General features: G+C 35.5%; 1 protein-coding gene across 11 annotated transcripts in view; it reads right to left on the bottom strand.

The window, feature by feature from the left end:
• Positions 1 to 23,340, bottom strand: part of CEP170 (centrosomal protein 170) — a 147,157-nt gene that overhangs the window by 67,950 nt on the left and 55,867 nt on the right. For 10 of the 11 annotated variants that reach the window (XM_030868548.3, XM_030868555.2, XM_030868547.3 and 7 more), the window contains 5 exons: positions 21,203 to 21,292; positions 13,979 to 14,057; positions 2,895 to 2,953; positions 2,636 to 2,798; positions 1,397 to 1,531 (listed from right to left, as the gene is read on the bottom strand). In XM_030868548.3, the coding sequence (XP_030724408.2) occupies positions 1,397 to 1,531; positions 2,636 to 2,798; positions 2,895 to 2,953; positions 13,979 to 14,057; positions 21,203 to 21,292 (526 nt within the window). Of the gene's footprint in view, positions 1 to 1,396; positions 1,532 to 2,635; positions 2,799 to 2,894; positions 2,964 to 3,341; positions 3,388 to 13,978; positions 14,058 to 21,202; positions 21,293 to 23,340 lie in introns of those variants that run through there. The other variant, XM_060307624.2, reaches the window with a different exon arrangement.

Below are 23,340 nucleotides of genomic sequence, written 5' to 3'. Positions count from 1 at the left end.
AAGGTTTCCAGGGGTTCTTCTAGAAGCGATCTTTGCTATTTCCCACTGGATGTGATCAAAGTAGCATGCACTCCAACTGCTACTGGCAAGCAGCATATGAGTACGAGGGGAAACTCCCTCAGTATGCAGCCACTGTGAATAGAAGGGCAGAGAGTCTGAGAGAAAATAGCTAGCTGATGACACCATTGAGATGCTGCATTAACCAATCCTGAAGAGGTTCAGTTATTTATTTAAGCCAGTAGATTTCCTTCCTGTTTAGTCTCAGGTGGCATTTCTATTATTTGCATTTGAGGGTATGCTAATTAATACTAAGCTTCTGAGCTTGAACATGAAGAAAAAAACGTGTTGGCCACAGAAACAAGGAAACTGAGATGGGAATTTATTTGCAAAGTTCACAACTTTCAGTTTTGGACACTTTAAGATCAAGTTGATAAGGCCAGCTTTCTAAGACTTGTACCCTGGTAAAATTAGAGCATATTTAAGAACCAGTGCTCTTATTCTCCAGCTAAGAAAAATCTCTTATTTACCTTGCAGAATTATGGTCAAAGGTAGAAAGTTGACAGAACTTCTGATGGAATCTATCCTTGACTCAGAGTCAAAGTTGGCTTTCCATACTGCTCCCTGGTGCATGTATTTAATTCCTCCAGTTCTAATCCTTATCTGCTATTATCACGGAAACTGGCTGTTCATCCTTCAGTGTTGATGTCCTCGTCAAGTCCTTATGTGACACACAACTGATAGCTCCATTTATTTCCTGGAAATCTTGATTTTCTGGCTTTTCACTTAGTTCATTACTAAACTTCTCCAGCAACAAAAGATTATGTTCCTTGACTATTAATCTGAGAATGTGATCCAGAATTATTTCTTCATTCTGGCTGCCGAACAGCTAATCTTGTTGCTACCATACCCCAACAAATTGGGCACGCTGAGATTTTAAAGAAGTTTTAAACTTCATACAACATTTTGAACATAATAAAAAATTTTCATTTAAAAATATGATTATATGTTTGTGAATCTAATGAAAACACACAAAACTAGTTTGTATTTACTATTTTGGTCTAATTAAAACATTTAAAAAATTATTTTAAAATACTTAAAATGCCCAATTATATTACTTAACTATATATCAAGTTTTAACACCCTCATAAATAAGTTAAATAAGGAAAAATATTTTAAATAAAAGTGATTTACAAAGATATTAGAATTAATACTTTGAGAGAATCATTCATAATAAATAAATTTAATTTAAAATGACAATGTCATTAAAACATTCATCAACTATTTCTAACATATTAAAGAATAGGAGACATCTCTTTTAAGGGTAGACAGATTTTTGCTTCGATGATAAGTTCTTCCTAAAATACCTATTTAATGTCACAGTCTGAGATTTTTTTACCTGATGTTCCAGTTTCATGATTTTTCTCTTCAGGCTTGCCATTTGACTTGAAAGCTCTTTGTTCATCCACCTCATCATCCCCCCACCATGATGGCTGCCCATATAATGGAGTACCACGGGGCATAGCAGAAGTATCTGGAAAGAGGTGGGAAAAATCTGTCTAAAGCATATGAAACAGAAAAAAAAAATGCTTTTGCAGAATGCTAGAATTGCCCAGTTGATTTATTAAGTGAAAAAGTACAGGTGACCCCTGAACAACACGGGGTTAGGAGCCTCAACCCTCCCTGCAGTTGAAAAATCGAGTATAACTTATAGTCAGCCTCCCAAATCCACAGTCCCCCCATATATGCAGTTCCACATTCGTAGATTCAACTAAGGTGGATCCTGTAGTATTGTAGTGTTTACTACTGAAAAAAAATCTGCATATAAGTGGACCTGCATATTTCAAAGCAGTGTTGTTCAAGGGTCAACTGTATAGTCTAGATAGGTGAAAAGTACTCTAAGTTGAATAACTTAGTATTTGTGAATCTCATTCAATATTGAACATGATGAAATAAATGAAATTCTGCACTGGCTATTATCTAAGTAATGTAAACTGCTATAGCCCAATAGCTTTTTGTCAAAGTGTAATTAGTTCTTTGGTATATAGAAATGGCTCATAAATCTAAATATGAAGGATAAAACTAAATTTTGGTATAAATGACCGTTTTTTACTTTTTTTTAAAACCTAAGGGCATTGCACAGTAATTAAATTTAAACTAGTTGTTAACTGGACTAACAGATTTATGTTTGAGCAATCTGGTAATGTCTAGCAGTTTTAAAAATTGCTTTTGTATGAATGGGATTATCAATTTAAAATATTTTTTACAGTTCCTGGAATACTATAAATACGATAATTATGATGATGTAGGCATTAGTGGACATTTCCTTTTCATTCATTTCAGTTACAATCCAGAAAAAAATGTAGCAAACATGAAATAATAAAAATACTATAGGGCAAAATATATGTATTTTCTTCAAATATTTAAACATATTAAACGCACCTACATACAACTGCCATATAATTATATGTTTTATAATGCTTTCTAATGAAGCACTGGCTGTATTAAAACCCACTCTGAAATTGTCATTATTATCATTAATTATTTTTATAAGGATATGGCCAAGCTTTTGAGAACAAAGCATGCAATTTCTTCATAACTGAGTATATATATGATATTTTGAAAGAGGTTAACTTACCGATGGCTTTTTCCTCAGATTTTAGTGCTTCTGTAGCTTTGTGCGGCACTTCTGCCGCAGTATCTGCTACCTTTGAATCTATGCTTTTGGCACATGCAGATTTCAATAATTCTGATTCTGAAGATTTTTGGGACAATTGAAGCTGAATGGTAAACTTCTCGTGCTATAAAACATTTTAAAATGGAAGTGAAATATACATGAGTGAAATCAACCCTAGTAAATGGTAGATTCACAAAAGAAATAAGTAAAAACTTTTTACCTTTAGAGCTTCTTCAGGGACCCTCATTTCTCCTCGTACTACAGTGAAAAGATTTGTATGTAAACAGGGCTAAGGAAGAATATAATTTCAAAATTCTGATAATCAAGCTTAAAATGATCAAAGATAATATAGAAATTGTCCTATTTTCTACAGGTAGTTACAGTAGAATGACTATATTCCCTTTAAGAATTAAATGTTAAAATATGCTCACAAATATAAAACTTTTCATTTTTAAAGACTAAATAAAATCTTAAAATCTAGCAAGTAATTCTAAACTTAGGTAATCATGGCCTTCAAGAAGCAAATAACTGGATGATTAACTGAAGCACAAAAGACATTTTCAGTTCTCACTAACAATAATATGACCACAAAGAGAAAGCAGCTGGATCAAATTATATTGATAGCTAATCACAAAAATCTAAAAAGAAGTACGTCATCAGTGATTACCCAACAGTAAATCCTGAAGGAATTCAATTACTCCTTCTTCACAAGCATTGATAAAATGAAGTTCATCTTGAAAGTGCAAAAGAAATGCTATAATTAGGATCTTAACAGCAACTACAACCACTCCTTCCCCCCATGAATTGCAATCAGGGTCATACTACATTATCAAACAACTGATTCTATACAGATTAGAACCAAAAGCTAGATATAATGAATGCTTTCATTATTATACCAAAAAGAACAATGCCTCTGTATATTAAAAAGATCTTTCACTAAACAGTAGAGGTCACATTTCTCACCATTACTTAACCCCGTAATGAAAGGACTTTTATAACCACATAGTAAATTCTAGTCTTCTTTACCAATTCAGAGCACCCATGACTTCAAGGGTAGAAAGCTTTAATTACCACGTGGGAGAAAAACAGACTTTCCATGCATAACAAGCAGTAAACTTGTTAACGAGTATTTGACCCATAGTTCTACTCATTAAAATAATAAAAACTCAGAATTTTTTAGAATTGTAAAGCGCTTTGGGAATCCTGTTCAATTCCATTAACCCACCTTCCCATTCTATAGAAGAGGAACTTGAGGACTAACGGGGCAGAACCCAAGATAACAATCTCGTCAAATGAATACCAGGTCCAGGGGTTTCCTATCAGTTTACACTGCTTCCTATAACCGTGAAGTAATAAAATTTTCCTTTTTTGTTATGTACATATGCTGATACACATTTGTTGGTATATATGACAATATACAGTTCATAACTAAGTATAGCTAATAAAAAGTAAAAATCTAGTAACTTTGTTTTACCCCCAAGAAACTTATTAACAGCTGGAGAAGATTCATAGCATTCTTACATTTTCAATGTTAAACACAGCATCTTAAAAATATTGAAAGCCATTTCTATTTCTTTCAATGGGAAACAAATGATTTTAGCCTGTTGTGTTTTCTGATGCTTCTAGATTCTCCTGGGAGAGCTTTTAAGGCTACTCCTCAAGGCTAGTCTGGGGTATTCTCTTTAGATTTAGACTTTTTTAAGATCAAGGAAAACTTAAAAGACGGTGTAACTCATAGGTTCACACACTTTACCTTACAAAAAAATTCCTGTGTGGGGCACCAAAGCCCTCAAAAATCCTTCTGTTTAGGTCATGAATTTACCTGAGAACTCTGGTACGACTACGAGACTTTGAGACTGCCCTAACCTCAGCTTTTCCCTCCAAAGCTACCATCTTCCTAGTGGTACGGACCCAGGTAACTGTTTCTAACTTGGTTAATTCAGAAAAATGACAATCTAAGGTACAATTACTTATGATGTCAATAAGTTACAAAATATACAATACAGTAATATTAACTATAGTTGTATGTCAATTATATCTCAAAAAATTACAGAAAAAAGTTACATGCTTACTTAAATCTTCCTTACTAAAAATCATTAATCTTTATAGATTATTTCCACGTTTCTTTAAATAAGAAACAACTGAAAACCAGACAAAATACATAGAACAATGGTCTGCAAGACAATCAACACCAGGTAACAAAAGACCAATGTCTTGAGTGAAGAGGAACAAAGCAAAGTGAGCGCAATCACTGCCCCAACTCACTACCTTAAGAGAGCTTCCAAGTCACACTGCAGGAATGGGTAATCCAGGCAGAACCTGGCACTCTCTGAGCTGTGGAAGACAGAGGGTTGAGAGTCTAGGGAGACCAAGGTTCATGGGACTGACTACTGAAGAGAAGAGAGCTTCACAGAGATAGAATTCCAGAGACTGTTACAGGGACTTGCTCAAGTATTCAGCTGAACACTGATCAGCACATTCATTTGAGAAACGACTGGGACAAGAACCACTTGAAAGTATTAGAGTGCCCAGTGCTCAAGCAGGGCCAGAAATAGTGTCTAATTACAACAGCCAGGCTGGAAAACCTCACATATCATGAGCCACTGGATAAAGCAGGGATTGGCAAATTGTTTCTAAAAAGGGGCAGACAGTAAACATTTTAGGTTTTGAGAGCCATATGATCTCTGTTGCAACTACTCAACTCTGCTGTGGTAGTATAAAAGCGGCCATAGAAATATGTGAGTGTATATCGCTGTGTGCCAAGAAAACTTTATTTACAAATACAACCTGAGAGTCAGATTTACCAATAGTTTTGCTGACCCCTACAGCAGAGTACACAGGAAGACCTTGCCTCTGTAGTGGGGAATTAATTAACCACAGACTAATCTTAGAAGCCTAACAAATCTTAAAAGCAAGACTCAACATAATGAATTTGTTTCCAAGTAACCTGTTTCCCAGAACAAAGCTCAAAAATATTTATAGGAATCCAAAAATACATATAATACTCAACAAGGTAAAAATTCACGATGTCTGCCATTCAGTCAAAACTTACAGTGAATGCAAAAATCAATCAAAACTGACCCAGGGGATTCTCTGGTGGCGCAGTGGTTGAGAGTCCGCCTGCCGATGCAGGGAACACAGGTTCGTGCCCCAGTCCGGGAAGATCCCACATGCTGCAGAGCGGCTAGGCCCGTGAGCCACGGCCGCTGAGCCTGCGCGTCTGGAGCCTGTGCTCCACAACGGGAGAGGCCACAAGAGTGAGAGGCCCGTATACCGCAAAAAAAAAAAAACCAAAAAAGAAACCAAACTGACCCAGAACTGACACAGATGTCAACAAACATGTTAACACAGTTATTATATTGTTTAAAAAAAATAAGTAGAGACTTGAAAGATACCAAAAACAAAATCCAAATTGAACTTCTAGAGCTGAAAACTATACTGGATGGGTTAATTGCAGATTAGACACAGCCAAAGAAAAGTTTAGTAAACAATAATAACAACCCAAATTGAAATGCAGAGAGAACAGATAATTATTAAAAAATAATAAATAGAGCCTCAGTAAGCTAGGAGACAACTTCAAGTAGCCTAATACACATTTACTTGAAGTCTTCGGAAAAAAAATAGGGAGGACAGAAAAAAAAGATCTGAAGAAATAATGGCTGAAATTTTTTCTAAATTTGATTAAAAGTATTAACCCACATATCCAAGAAGCTCAAAAATCCTCAAGCACAAGAAACATGAAGAAAACTACACAAAGGCACATTATAATCAAACTGCTCAAAACCAGGGGAAAAGGGAACCAATGCAAGTGAGAATTCAGTGAGTGGAGCAACAACTTTAAAGTAACTGAAAGAAATGTCATTTAGAATTCTATGCCCAGCAAAAATAACTTCCAGTTGGCTTCCCTGGTGGCACAGTGGTTGACAGTCCGCCTGCCGATGCAAGGGACACCGGGATCGTGCCCTGGTCCGGGAAGATTCCACATGCCGCGGAGCGGCTGGGCCCGTGAGCCATGGCCGCTGAGCCTGCGCATCCGGAGCCTGTGCTCCGCAATGGGAGAGGCCACAACAGTGAGAGGCCCGTGTACCGCAAAAAAAAAAATAATAATAACTTTCAATAACTAAAGTGAAGCTTTTCCAGACATAAAAAAGATGAAAGAATTCATCACCAGCAGAGCCATACTATAAGAAATATTATAGGAAGTTCTTTACATAGAAAGAAAATGATACTAGATGAAAACATGGATCTATAAAAAAGGATGAAGAACACAAGAAATGGTAGCTACACTGGTTTAAGATATAAGAGTACAATGGCCGTAAAAATCTTAAGATATTTTTCTTACGCTTTAAATCTCTTTAAAAGATAACTGATGTTTTACTGATAACAGTGTAGAATGGGATTTGTAACATATATAAAAATGAAATGTATGACAACCATAGCACAAAGGTCAGGACAGAAGAAATGAAAGTATACTACTGTAATGCTCTTACACTATACGTGAAGTGGTATAATGTCACTTGAAGATACAGCTTAAAATTAAGGATAAAATTATAAATCTTAAAACAACCACTAAAATATTTAAAAAGTGCTACAGTAATAAGCTAACAAAAGAGACAGAATGAAATCCTAAAAAAGGTTCAAATAATCCAAAATTAATTAAGAGAAAAAGAAAAAAAATGGGGCAAATCGAGCACAAATGTCTAGATGATAGATTTAAGTCTAACCACATCATTAAATGTGAATGCTCTAAATCCCCAAATGAAGGCAGAAATGACCAGATTGAATGAAATAGTAAGACCAACTGTATGCTGCCTAATTCAAATGTAGAGACAATAGGTTAAAAGTAAAAGAATGCAAGAGATATTCCAGGCTAACACCAATCCAAAACGAATGTCTAGACAAACCAGATTTCAGAGCAAAAAATAATATTATCACAGACAAAGCAGGTCATTTTATAAAGGGGATCAACTCATCAAGAGGACACAATAATTCTAAATGTTTACATAACTAATAACAGAGTTTCAAATTACATGAAGCAAAAACTTCTGCAAGGAGAAACAAAGCCAATTATAGCCCAAGATTTCAATATCTCTTTCTCAAAAACTGATAGAACAAGTAGACAACAAATCAGTAAAATACAGAAGATGCGAACAACACTACCAACTAACCTGGCCTGACATTAATAGAATACTCCAACCAAAAACAGTAGAATCCACATTCTTTTCAAGTACATAGAGAATATTTACCCAGATAGACTAGATACATTCTGGGTGACAGGACAGGATTTGAGATATACATAGTATGTTCCTGACCACTATGGGATTAAATTAGAAATTAATAACAAAGTCTCTGGGAAAAATCTCCAAATATTTAGAAACTAAGTAACAAAGATTAAATAACCCAATGATGCAAAGATCAAAAGAGAAACTAGAAAGTATCTTGCATGTTAAAGCAGTACAGGCATACCTTGTTTTATTGCACTTCCGTTTATTGTGCTTTGCAGATACTGTGTTTTTCACAAACTGAAGGTATGTGGCAACCCTGCACCCAGCAAGTCTATCAGAGGCATTTTTCTAACAGCATTTGCTCACTTTGTGTCTCTGTGTCACATTTTGGTAATTCTCACGATATTTCAAACGTTTTCATTATTTTTATATTTATTATGGTGATCTGTCATCAGTGATCTTTGATGTTACTATTGTAATTGTTTTGGGGCACCATGAACCTCACCCATGTAAGATGGTGAACTTAATTGACAGATGTTGTGCAAGTTCTGACTGGTCTACCAACTGGCCATTCCGTTCCTCTCCTCAGGCCACCCTATTCCCTAAGACACAATGACATTGAAATTAGGCCAATTAATAACCCTATGATAACCTCTAAATATTCAAGTGAAATGAAGAGTCACACATCTTTCACTTTAAGTTAAAAGCTAGAAGTGACTGAACTTAGTGAGGAAGGCATGTCAAAAGCCAAGACAGAACCAAAGCTAGGCCTCCTGTGCCAGTCAGCCAAATTGTGAATGCAGAGGGAAAGTTCTTGAGGGAAATTAAAAGTGCTCCCCTAGTGACCACATGAATGATAAGAAAGCTAAATAGCCTCATTGCTAACATGGAGTAAGTATGAGTGGTCTGAAAAGAAGATCAGACCACAACATTCTCTTAGGCCAAAGTCTAATCCAGAGCAAGGCCCTAACTCTCTTCAATGAAGGCTGAGAGAGGTGAGGAAGCTACAGAAGAAAAGTGTGAAGGTAGCAGAAGTTGGTTCATGAGGTTTAAGGAAAAGAAGCTGTCTCCATAACATAAAATTGCAAAGTGAAGCAGCAAGTGCTGATGTAGAAGCTACAGTGAGTTATCCAGAAGATCTAGCTAAGAATTATACTGAAGGTAACTACAATAAACAACAGATTTTCAGTGTAGACAAAGCAGTCTTCTTTGGAAGAAGATGCCCTCTAGGACTTTCATAGCTAGAGAGAAGAAGTCAATGCCTTGGCTTCAAAGCTTAAAAGGGCAAGATGACTCTCTTGTTAGGGGCTAATGCAGCTGGTGACTTTAAGTTGAAGCCAATGCTTACTTACCATTCTGAAAATCCTAGGGCCCTTAAGAATTATGCTAAATCTACTCTGTCTGTGCTCTGTCAGTGTAACAATAAAGCCTGGATGACAGCACATCTGTTTACAACATGATTTAATGAATATTTTAAGCCTACTGTTTGAGACCTACTGCTCAGAAAAAGATTCCTTTCAAAATATTTCTACTCCATGACAATGCACCAGGCCATGCAAGAGCTCTGATGGAGATGTACAAGATTAACGTTGTTTTCATGCCTGCTAACAACAACATCCATTCTGCAGCCCATGGATCAAGGAGCTATTTCAACTTTCAAGTCTTATTACTGAATAAATACATTTCATAAAGCTGCCATATACAGTGATTCCTCTGATGGATCTGGGAAAAGTCAATTGAAAACCTTCTGGAAAAGACTCACCATTCCAGATGCCATTAAGAACATTCATGATTCATGGGAAGAGATTAAAATATCAACATTAACAGGAGTTTGGAAGAAGTTGATCCCAACCCCCATGGGTGACTTTGAGCGGTTCAAGACTTCAGTGCAACAAGTAACTGCAGATGTGGTGGAAACAGCAAGAAAACTAGAATTTAGAAGTGGAGCCTTAAGATGTGAGTGAATTGCTGCAATCTCATGATAAAACTTGAACGCATGAGGAGTTGCTTCCTATGAAGGAGCAAAGAAAGTGGTTTCTTTTTGTTTGTTTTTTGGCTGCACCATTCGGCATGCGGAACTTCCCTGACCAGGGATCGAACCTGCGCCCTCTGCACTGGAAGTGCAGAGTCTTAACCACTGGACCACCAGTGAAGTCCCAGAAAATGGTTTCTTGAGATGGAAACTCCTCCTCATGAAGATGCTGTGAAGATTTTGAAATGACAACAAAGTATTCAGAATAATGCATAAACTCAGTTGATAAAGCAGCAACAGGATTTGAGAGGACTGACTCCAATTTTGAAAGAAGTTCTACTGTGGAGAAAATGCTATGAAACAGCATTGTGCACTACAGAAAAATTGTTCTTGAAGGGAAGAGTCAATCGATGTGACAAACTTCACTGTTGTCTTATTCTAAGAAATGGCCACAGCCACCCCAACCTTCAGCCGCCACCACCCTGATCAGTCAGCAGCCGTCAACACTGAGACAAGACCCTGCACCAGTAAAAAGATCGGGACTCGCTGAAGGCTCAGATGATAGTTAACATTTTTTAGCAATAAAGTATTTTTAAATTAAGGTATATACAAATTTTTTAGACATAATGCTATTGCACACTTAATACACTCCAATGTTGTTCATAAACATAACTTTCATACTCATCGGGAAACCAAAAAATTTGTGTGGCTGGCTTTTTGCAATATTGCAGGGCTCTGCAACTGAAACCATAATATCTCCAAGGTATGCCTGTACTTAGGGGAAATTTTATAGCACTAAATGCCTATATTAGAAAAGAAAGATCTTGAATTATCTCAGCTTTCACCTAGAAGAAATTAATAAAGACAGAAATCAAAAAGAAAACAGTAACAGCAAAATTCGATTAAACCGAATTCAATTAAACCAAATTTAAATGGATTTGGGGGACTATTCTTCCCATTTTCTCCACAATATCTGCTCTACCCACAGGATATGCTGTCAGTTAATGGTGACTCCACTTTTCTAATTGTTTAAATCAACTGTACAGTCTTGGGTTCATCCTTGACTCTTTTCTCTTAGTCTACATCCAATCTAATCAAGAATATTGCTGGCTCCATCTTCAACATATGCACAGAATTCTATCATTTCTCACTACCTCTGCTTCTGTCACCCTGGTCCAAATCTCCATTATTGCTCACTTGGAACTACTGCCAACTACTGTAACAGCCTCCTAACTGGTCTCCCTCTTTTCACCGCTGCCCACTTAACCCCTTAGTCTTTGAAAAAGAGTAACCAGAGGATTCTTTTAAACATATAAGTCATTATCACATCACTCCTCTGATCAAACCCTCTAATGGCTCCCCATTTCACTTAAAGTAAAAGCCAAAATTCTTATAGTGGCCTATTTAGGGTGATACACTCTGGCTCCCCATATTCTCCTACTCTTCACTGGCTCCAGTCACACTGACTTCTAAGGCTGTTCCTCAAATATGGCAAACATGCTCCTGGTTTAAGTCTTGCACTTAACTCTTCTATCTGCTTGAAGAGAAGTTTCCCCAGATAGATCCATAAGGCCAGTGTCATTACCTGCTCCATTGCTGGCTTCTTAGTGAAGTCTTAATGAATAGCCTTTTTATTTTTATTTATTTTTTTGCGGTACGCAGGCCTCTCACTGTTGTGGCCTCTCCCGTTGCGGAGCACAGGCTCTGGACGCGCAGGCCCAGCGGCCATGGCTCACGGGCCTAGCCGCTCCGCGGCATGTGGGATCTTCCCGGACCGGGGCACGAACTCGTGTCCCCTGCATCGGCAGGCGGACTCAACCACTGCGCCACCAGGGAAGCCCAGCCATTTAAAAATTATAACTTCTCACTCACCAGCAGTAGCTCTCTGTCTCCCATTCACACTTTTTCTCCACAGAATTTATCGCCCTCTATTATCCTTTTTGTGCGTGCTGTCAGTTCCCTCCAACCCCATTAAAGTATAAGCTCCAGGAGGACAGAGACTGTGGTCTGTTTTATTTAGTACTGTACCCCAGACTGCAGGGACTGTGCCTGGCACGTGGGAGACATTTAATAAATAATTGTAAAATAAATGAACTTAGGCTTCCTTACCTGTTACATTTCTGGCTATCTGGAGATAATTACCTCCTTCTAAAGTTTATCTTGATTACTGCAGCATTTTACTATACCTCCTGAGTTTATAGTCATTTCTTAAACTTGGATATTTCACTATTTGCTTTTCCAAATCAATTTCTCTGGTTAGAACAAAGAACTTTGGGCAGATAAATTCTGTTTCTTAGTTCCAGTCTCAATTCATGGTAAAATGTTCTTTCTATTGCTGTGGCATTTTAATTAAACAGTTTTCAATTACAAGGTATAACAGTTTGTAGACTAGCTAACTATTAAACTTAATTTTAATTATGAATAATGCATGATAGTGACTTCAGTCTGGTATCAGAATAAATTTGTTTTTAAAATTTCATCCTATCTAATAAAATTTCTGCCACTGAAACAGCCCAATGTTCATTTATACACAATCTTCAAAAATCAAAAGCAATATGAGATGCTATTTTTAAATAATGAAATCAACTGAGCCTAACCTGAGGATCTGGGTAGTCGTTCTGGCTCAACACTGATTTACAGCCCTGAAAAAGTCCTTGGGAACAAAACATTTGTCCCAGGAATTTTCGACGGAAATATTGTGAGCAAGTATATAAGAAAATATTAGTTCTCTATTAAGAAATCATTATACAATCTATAAAAGATGAGTTGCTTCTCAATAGCTTCTTCTTGATTTAAAATTCAAAGTAAACTTTATAGAGTTTTACTGAAACCCAAATTTCCTACTATTTTCTCATGTTTTGAAACAGCTGATGTCAAATGAATTGAGTTACTTAAATTTAAAATATACCTGTATTTACTTTTTGATGAAACTTATGTTGGTAGAAATAACCCATGAATAAAAGGCTTTAATGTTAATTCCTAATCATTTTACGTGATACATATTTTTTAAAGGATTTAAAATATACAAATCAAAGGTATTAATGTTTAGTGGTTTCACTTTTCACATGCTGCTTTGGCTCTACAAGTATAAAGGTTATATGATGTGCTACAAAACTATTTTTTTCATAAATTTTAAGTTAAATCTAAAATAAAAACTAGTTATGCTCTAGGAACAATTTTAAAGTATCAGCACATTTACTTTACCTAAGTATCAGCTCTACTTAGCTGAGACATTTTCTCTACTACAGTGATAAAAGTACATCCAAGTTGCCAGTACATTTGATACATTCCTTAATATCAAAGTCCAGATAAATGCCATAAATGAAAAGATTAAAAGTGAAAAAAAAACATTCAGCATGTGTAATATCTGTATTTTAATTAAATATAAACAAGTTCTTTTTACAAAGCTTTTTGCCTTGTATGAATAGAAATGCTTTTATTCTTCTTCATCCAATCATGTCCCTTCTCTTCACTAGTGATTCTTTACTAGGAGAATACCATCATATCCTTATTCAGTTCTTAGCATCTTATTTTCAAACAAAAGAATTTTAAATACATGCTAAATGCATAATGTACTTAATCAGAGAGTGTGGGTCTCAGAAGACACAGGATATGGAAAAATTTGAATTGAAGGCAACAGAGATGGAATGCATATAATGGAGTAAAAATGGGGACAGAAGGAAAGATAGGGTTAAATTCTTTACATTCCTCCTGGAGGCTGACCTGTGTCATTATCATTTAACCAGGAAAAAAAAAAATCCCTGGGCTGGGCTACTATTACACACTCTCTGTCCTCTCCCCAGTTACATTCTTTGATACCCAAACTACATATATAATAGCACTGCAGGGATACTTCTGCTGAAACTATAATACAGAGTGAGGGAAAAAAAAAAAGAGTCCATTAACTTTTCCAGGATTATTTTTAGGAACAGGCATTATAACAAAAAAAAAAAGTATTATTTTTTAAAAATGTATTTTAGTTTGGAAGGGCACAGAGACTTCCAGCATGCCTATATTATGAATTCTTCTGTCTCAAGAAATGTTAATTTATACCGGAGTAAAGATTTTTGAATAAATTTAATAAATGCACAAAATCAATAAGGATATCATAACCAAATCTCAACTTATCTTCAAGTTTCAAGGTGATATAAGTTTGTTCTGGAATTCTTACATCATTCACAAACGTCTACAAGAGAAAAAAAAAGATGTTAATTTAATATATGAAGTATTAATTATTAAAATTTAGACAAGCAAATACTCAAACCTTATGCTTTACAGTGTATATCAAATGGTGGCTAATACAGCTTGTGTATCACCATAAAATGTGCTATGCATCTTATAGGCTAATAAATGATTTCATACTAAGCCCTTTATTACTATTACAAGTAACACACAAAGAACCAGGGTGCGGTTCCTCTGAGTCTACTATGCTGCCATGACAAATTTAGGCACCTAAAAACGACGTCAAGAAAAGCTCTGACCCGAAGCTAGAAACTGTAAAGGGTAAAATATAATATAGCTCTCGATATACCATCAGGGCCCACTGGACTCAATTTTAACTTTTCTGGACAACTGTAATTATCTGTGAGGATTGAGGTTTCATTATTTTTATTTCTAGAAGTCTTCCAAAGAACAAAAAGAAAATTTACTTAAAAAAATTGAATAAAACTCATTCTATTTTACAATTGCCAACGAGTCCTTTGGACCCTTTTATGAATTTTAAGATACTTTATAGGACCCTTACATGAATCTAAGATACGTTATAGATACATTATTTTTTCTGTATGTTGAAACATTGTTTCATCATTATCATCCCGTAAGTATTTAAACTTATCAATTACTTCTAACTTTGTTGAAAATGACCAAAATAATAACAGAAGAATGGAATTACCTAGAACATCACTATTCAACAGAAACAATGCAAGCCACAAATGGAAGCTACACATATCCTACTATATTTTCTAGTAGGCACATTAAAAAGGCAAAATGAAAGAGGTGAAATTAATTTTGATAATATACTTTTAATTTAACCCACACATCCCAAATAGTACTATTTTAACAAATAATGAATATGAAAATTAAGAAGACATTTTACATTCTTTTTTTTTTTACCTTTTTATTTTTAGACTAGTCACATTTCAAGTGCTCAACAGACACACATGGCTAGTGGCTACTGCAGCGAATAGCACAGAGCTAGATGGATGACGCAATTGTGAAATAAATCATTACTATTGCATCAACCTTTAGGTTTCTTACTGCATGGCCCAAAATATTGCACCATCTTCCCAAGAAGATATAAAAGACATCTGGGGACACCATCTGTGTCTTTTTTTTTTTAAGCTATCAAAGAGCACAATTGAGAATTCAGAATTTTTTATTTAACATCCATAAAGGCAAAAAAAAAAAAAATACAGGAAGATATTTCACAATTATAAGGTAAATACAAAAAGTAGAGCAGCAGCACTCTAGACTATAGTAACAATGATAAAATGATAATAACATAAGCAAAATATCAGACCAGGAGTCTTCAGGTGAAGATAACCCTAGATGAATTTTCCCTAACACAAGAATTGATGAGAAGAATGTTTCCAAAGTCAAAAAGAAACTAAGATATTTTTCATCCAGTTAGCCTAAATCAATAAGAAGAATCATGCAATATTTTTTAACACAAAACTGATGATTCTGTATTTTAAAAGAAATTTTGACAGTTTTCTCTCATTTTTTAGTGTTTGTGTTTCAATACTCATTTGATTTAGTATGTAAGTGGACAAATGATCAAGGCGGGTATCTATACAAAGGTAACTAGAAGGAAAGAGACGACGTAGAAATAAAATTATTGAATTGATCTTGTAACTGTTGTACTATTTTACAATTATGGAAGAAAAAGAAAATGACTTTCCTCTTAAAATTTTAAAATGTCAAAGTCTTAAAAATAATGCATTTTGATAATGCAAGAGCAAGAAAAACTAGAAATAATGGTAAGCTAGAACTAGCTAGATATGTCCTTGAAATCTGAAATCAACATTTATAAAATAGATATATATCCCAGAGAAGGCATGATAGCTAATGAACAGTTAGTGGCATTCAAAGAACAATACCCATTTTGCACGTTATGTACCTTTCAAAACCAGGAAAACATGGAATAAAAATTTGAGTCTGTCATGCCTCATTTTTATCAAAATTTCAAGTTGTTCTCTCATCTTTTAATTCTTACTTGTGTAAACTATTTGTAAAAAGACTTAAGAGGTCCATTGGACACAGATGGTTAATGGTGATGACTATTTTTCCTGGCATACTAGAAGTTAAAAGACTTAGAATACTCTAGATTTATAAAACATAGAAAAATGTTATACTTAATTGCCTGGAATGCGAACATCATATAAATACCCAATATGTTTTTCTTTGATAAGTTGAAACTTTAAAAATTACTTTACTCTTCCCTTTTAAATTTCATTTTTTCCCATCTTTTATGTTATTGGATTTGAGATGGCCACGATACCTTACTTGGGAAGGTTCCCTCCATAATGAGGAAATTTAGAAGGGTCCTGAATGTTATACAGTAAAATATATAAGGGGATTCTCAAATTCCTTTGCACAGCTAGCACTCTGTAATATGTCATAGAATACCAGTTTCTAAATCTATCAAAAACAAACAAAAAAATTAGAAGTTGCAATCTTATTCCAGATATAAGGAGACAGCAGAATGCTGCTAAAACTCAAGATCACACATTAGTATGATTTATGAGTAATCCTAAATAAGTTTCTCACATGCTTCACAGAAAGACTGAAATGTTAATACAAAGAAAATTCAAAGGCTTCACGCATTTATAAACTCTAATTTCAGGTTCATTTCCAAACGAACATTTTTAGAGTGTTTTAAGACATATCTTGAGTTTACCAAAATATTCTATATTAATTACAAAAGACAAAAGCTGAGGAAAATGATGGAAAAGAGAAGAATAAAAGAAAATGTTAATTAACTGATGTTTGGTATGCAGAAGATAAATAATTAGGTACATGGTATAAGAGAGATGCCACAGTTCTAAGCCAATTTATTTAAAACTATCTCAACCTAAAATACCATAATTACTCAAAAGGCCTAAGATGAGCTCTAAGATTCACTCAAAGCTTATTGCTTGACTCTCTTAAATGTTAAGCACCTACTGTTTTTAACATATGTACTAGGTACTTTCAGAGATTAAGAGACACATAATTTTAACCTGCTGGCATTTATGACAGAAATATTCCCTAAGGTCTAAAATGGCTCAGGAAATATGAGCCAGACACGAAGTTTCAGCTCGCAAAATGTTAAGTGAAAACACTTGGGAGCAAAAAGTCTCCTGACGGTTGAAAATTATAAAAGGAGAGAAAATTTCAAAGGGCTACAGGAAAAAAATCACTTAAATAAATCAATTATGAAGCATTTTAATAAATTAGATATGGAAAGAAAAATAGGTTTTGTTTCTTATGTCAACATCATTTGATCACACCTCTACCTGGTAGGTAGGACAGGTGAGGACAACGAGGCACAGGGTGCAAAGTAACAATCAAACTCTCAGAGTTCAGAAGCAGAATTACTGGGATTCAAATTCAGCTCTCTGAACTACAAACCCCACATTCTCTGCACATCAAGGAAGCTTGGATGCCCAAGCCAGGCCAAGCCAGCTCCCCAAACTCCCCCAACCAAACCACTAACCTCAGAGAAGCAAACCAAACCAGATAAATATCTATTTAATTTACATACAAATAAATCACATAATTGACAGTATAAAATCATATAACCACCATGTACTGCATTAATGCTCTGGGAAATGTGAATGGAGTGGCCAGCAGCACAACTACCTCAATCATGTTGTCAGTGAGAAAAGTCTCGTCTTCTTCCCCTAACCACTCCTTTCATACCTTCCTCCTTCTATGCCATACTGGTCTGATGCTGCAGGAACGCCAGTGTGAAAGGGGACACAGCAGGGGCTGGAACACAGGGAGGTGAGGTGGAATGGGATGGGAGTGCTGCGGCAAAGGTCAATGGTGACTATCAGAGAGGTGCAGGTACTCCAGTGCATGGAGGGGGCAGGAAGAACTGAAGGCAAACAAGGGCTCTCATAGAAAGAGAAGCTTCCAGGGGCTTGCAGGGAAATAGCCTACTATCACATCAGCTACAGAACCAGTTCCAGCTTCCCCAAGCAGAACAACCTCATTTCTGGTAGTAATAAAAGCAAGTGTGGACCTAGGTAACTTGGGAGTATATTTTAGGGTAGGGTGAAAGGAAGTGAGAGTGGAAGTAGTCACAGATAGTTGTTTATAAGTTGAGTTTAGTTGATAAGTGCTTTCCAAAATAATTTAACTGTGTATGTATTCACTGAAAAGTATGTAGGCTACAGGATGCTAAACTTGTTTTAACTGCTTTTCTTACCATAACAACAACAGTAGTAACTAACACTTACTGAACTAGGTGTTTAAAACTATTAACTTATTTATAGCTTCACAACTACCTGAGAGGAGTACCATTTTACTATTTCTGTTAAAAAAACTGAGGAACAGAAAAATTAAGTAACTTGTCCAGAGTTACCTCACTAGTAAGAATTCAAGCTGGGCTCATAACCACCTATACTGTGCTCCTTCTGAAATTACTACTTTTAACCTGATGCTCAAATTTCTAGAATTATATGAATGTTAAGAATAAACAGGCTGTGAATAATAATCTACAAATTTTCTATGAATAAAATGCATGATAGCTGGTAGTTCACAGACTTTGGCTACGAAAGTCCATTCTGGCATATTTCCTAGGCTATCCATTTGGGTAACAGTGCATTTATCCATTTGTGTAATATTTTGAAGTTCTGTACCAGGCACATACTTGTCACATTTAATCCTCACAACAATACTACAGAGCAGGAATTATCATTTCACTATTTTAAAGCTGAAGACAGGTAACTAAATTTTGCATTGAGGCTTCACATTCATAACCTTCAACTCATTACATTTCTGCACAAGTTTGGGAACTAATATGAATATATATGAGGAAACCGAATTTCAGAGAGTTTATGTAATTTGTCCAGGGTTATAATGCTGGTAAATTACAGACTGAGATTCAAATCTAGGTCCTGACTTCAAGTTCAAAATGAAGATGTCACTCTCTGTGAGTTATTGTATTTCAGACAATTACTGAGTACAATCAAATTATAAGAAAGGTCAGCCTAGATAAACTTAGAAGTTAATATTTCACCTGATATTTTTTACAACCAACATCAATAATTTTTATATTTGATCACAATGTTTTAAAAGACTAAAACACTGTGATGTAATTCTCACTTATTATTTTCCAAGATATAATGTAAAGACACCTAAAAATAGCACTGTGGTCAAGACGAAACATTCTAGGCTTAAAAACAGAATATAACATTGTTAAAATATTCCACATATAAAAGTGGATTAAAATTTTTCTCTATAAAGTCTTTCATATAGAAAATTCATTCAATTCCATTTGAAAAGATTTACTGGGTTCATGCACTGTGCAGAACCTTGTGCTAGTAGGCACTGTGGTGTACTTACCAGAAGCAAAAGGCACGTGAACTGTTCAGAAGCACATAATCTAGCACAGTGACAGATATGCACAAGCAGATTTAATACAAGGCTCATAAAGCACCCAAAACAGAGATTAAAACAGAAGTTTGTAGGTGCGGAGAAGGAAGAGAGTAACTCCTTAAATAGCACCTTGGAATCGAAATGCTTCCTGACATGGCCCATGGTAAAACAGTTTCTACCTCATCTGCCTATCTTTTTCTACTTTAATCCATTCAAAATGTTAATGAGTCAATATTCTTAAATACCTTTTCTCTGCTCCCTTCAGGAAGATGTAGAATTGAGATTTTACTTTTAAAAGTAAGTACAACTTTTACAAATGACAAGGCAGACAGAAGAACTACTGGGCTGCAGAAAATCTAACAAATTATTTGGAGAAGACAGTATAGTAGGAAAACTACTGTTTTGGAGGTATGGCAAGGAAAATGTGATGGAGCATGAATCTGGAAAAGTGGGTGATGCCAAATGTGAGGTATTTCAATTCAAACATGAGGAATTAAGACTTAGTTTTAGGGCTTCCCTGGTGGCGCAGTGGTTGAGAGTTTTAGGGCTTCCCTGGTGGTGCAGTGGTTGAGAGTCTGCCTGTTGATGCAGGAGACACGGGTTCGTGCCCCGGTCCGGGAAGATCCCACATGCCGCGGAGTGGCTGGGCCCGTGAGCCATGGCCGCTGAGCCTGCACGTCTGGAGCCTGTGCTCCGCAATGGGAGAGGCCACAACAGTGAGAGGCCCGCATACCACAAACTTAATTTTATGTGTCATGAGAAACAAAGGTGTGAATAAAACTAACATAAAAACAGGCCTACAAAAAAAGTATCTCAGTGAATAAACATAAAAGTCCTTCAGTAGCAGGCCGATTCAGGACAAGGAAAAAAAAGTTTTACCATATTTGCCAAATTTCTGCAGATGTTTTTCCATATAATGTTTAATGTATATTTTGAAAAGAAGCAGCAGTTAGAAGAAGTTTGGATACATTTAATTTCTGTTAAAGTCATTTTAAGAAATTCAACAGCACAGATCTGAACAAAATTATGTTTGCTTATGTTAGTAGAGCCATGAGAGAATTGAGAAAAAATAAGATAAATTATTCAATACTTTAGCATTCTCTTATTCTGCAGCTACTTACATTCTGCCAATGTAGAAAGATCAAATGAAGAATTAGGAAAAAATTCACTACAGTAACACAAAAATCTTCAATGTAGGAAACCAAAGAAGCAATAATAAACACTAGTATTTAGATCATATACCACATTTGTTAAGGTAAATGGATGTGTTTCACTCCTTTTTACTCTAGTATAGAAGATCCTCCAACCATCTGGTACCAAACCACGTTTGCATCTTTTTTTTCCAAAGTTAACCCACACTTCTCTGACTCCCAAGAGTGCTTTTTTGCATTCTTACTGTCATGACTTTCCACGGCTTTATCACATATAAATTCAAGCCATTCAGTAAGGGCAACCTTTATCTTAACCTCCTTAAAGAAGTCTTTTTTTAACCACTGGATAATAACAACCAACAACCATCTGAATTCCTGTTAAGTATTTACTACCAACATCATTTCTTGGGAACATGGGCTACATTCATATTCTACTGTATTGTCCTCAAAGTGCTATGTACCTAGTAAGCATTTAAAAGTAAGTGCAAACTAGAGAAAAGGAAATATAACACAAAACAGGATTTTGTGTTATATATGTTTTCTTACAATATTAAACAAAAATTCAAATAAGACAAAAAGCAAACTCTTAACTTACCCCATTTAGGCTGCCCAAATCTTTCACCAGATGTTCATCAGTAGAGGCATCGTAATTGATTACAGCATGTTGCTTATCCACACTACGAGACTGAAAGAAAATTCTTTAAGTTAATAAGCACAAGAAAATGCTAGAATAAATAACAAAAACAAAGATTTTTGTCTAAATACTTTATGTTAATAAGATAGCAGATAAATATACGGAAATACCAAAGTAAAAGTAGGTTCAATAAGATTTAAACTGTTACTATTCAACAGAAATTTGGCATCACTTCCCAAAGAGGAAAGCAGCCAAAATTTTAAGACATTCTTTTCTACCAAAGTCACACGTTCTACTTTTGAGAGAATTTAATTCAGTTGACTTTGTTGAATGTATCGAACGACAATAATTTTTTTTATAATCTGAAATTCTTATATGGAAATCATGTGAAGTATAATTTTATGTTTTATATACCTCACTGTAAGAAAAATTACCATATAGGATTTACATCTTTCAATACCAAAGATTAAGGGACAAAATGTAATATGTTCCTGAATAAAATTATCCTCACTTAAAACATGGGTTCTAAAACTCATAGGAGAGGTCTAAGAGAGAAAGAGAAAGTCAAAAGAAGGAATTAGAATGGCAAACTGATTTTTGAAAATTGCTTTTAAGTCTCTTTTAAAGTACACACACACTCTCTTTCTCCAGAGCTTAGTGAGTTATCTGCAGATGAAAGTAGCTCAGAGATGAACTACAAGCCTTTGGAAATTTGTATCCAAAGGAAATATCACTACAGTCACAGGAAGAAATAGTCTGAGAACCACTGAATGTGAACTCAACAACCATTTACTACTGGGTTACTATGTGAACCTTGGTATACTAAAAGCAAAGGAAGCAACCAAAATGGGGAGGAGATATAATTTTCAGTTTCTAGTACAGCATGTAAGGAGCTTGGAAGTCATCGTTTCTATCCTCATAACAAGAAAAAAGTTAAATTGAAAATCAAAAACTTGTCTTAGTTTCATCAGAAAATTGAGGTCATAAGGTCAATTGCCACTCTGAAATCTGGAGAGACAGGCAAATACAGAGAATCATAGCTCACTGCTAGCAGTTGAAACTACCGCTGCAACCACCAACTGGTAGGAAAGCTTACAGGTTAAATGATTAATTGCTGGAAACTTGAATGATGTCAACTAGCTTGAAAGCAAGAACTCCTGGGGGCACAGCCTTGGCGGGAACACCATTTTTTCATGAGTTTTGCCTCCAGAAGCCCCACAAAGACCTCAGGGTGAGGATTGGAGAAAAATCTTCTCATGCTTCTGGTATGGTGAGGGGGAAAGTAGTCATTTTGAAATACACCCATTCTGTTCTCCTCAGCAACAGCCTGTCCTCAAGGAAAACTACTTTTCCAGAGCTCACCCAAATCAACCAGTGTGGGTTTTACCAGAGCCTAAATGACATGGGAGAATGGAAATACCCAACTCCAGCCTCACCTAGCCTTCCTGTCTCACCTAAGGAGGTGAACAAAAAGCTGAGATGTACTTGTGAAGGTCAAAGACTGAGAACTAATAGTACTTCAGCATGCTTCCCCTCCTCCCAAACCTTACCATCATATCAACAGGGATCTATAAATAACTATTATTATTACCATTACAATGGGAGTTACAATACAATAGAAAAACTGTAAAGCACTATATAAGAAGGAGCCTCTAGGAAAACTCAAAGACAACAGGGGAGAAAAAACCAAGGACAGTATAGGAAATATTAATCTCTGACACTTGTAGCTATAACAAACAGTAAACACAGCCTTACTCCTAGCCACATTAGAAAAATGGGAAAGGTCAGCAACTAATAATAATAAAGATATAAATCCTAGTTGAAATGATCCTTTCCAAATAAATATTACGAAAATTAAAAAGTCCCTTACCCAATTAGCTTAAATTCTATATTGAAAAAGTTTTGGTCTTTCAGCACACAAAACTCTATATTAAAATAACTGACATTAGGAAGAAACAATATGTGACCTAAAGCAATCTTCCAACAAAATCTAAAGATTTATCATACATATACTTTTATTCTTTTTAAAGGTTGATCGGGGGGGGGGTTGTTTTGTTTTTTCTGCAATCTCAATTTCTCTAGGACAAACTGCAAATCTC

This window comes from Globicephala melas, chromosome 1, assembly GCF_963455315.2.
Source record: "Globicephala melas chromosome 1, mGloMel1.2, whole genome shotgun sequence".
Taxonomy (NCBI): Eukaryota; Metazoa; Chordata; class Mammalia; order Artiodactyla; family Delphinidae; genus Globicephala; species Globicephala melas.
This window is presented reverse-complemented; position numbering and strand designations above follow the sequence as displayed.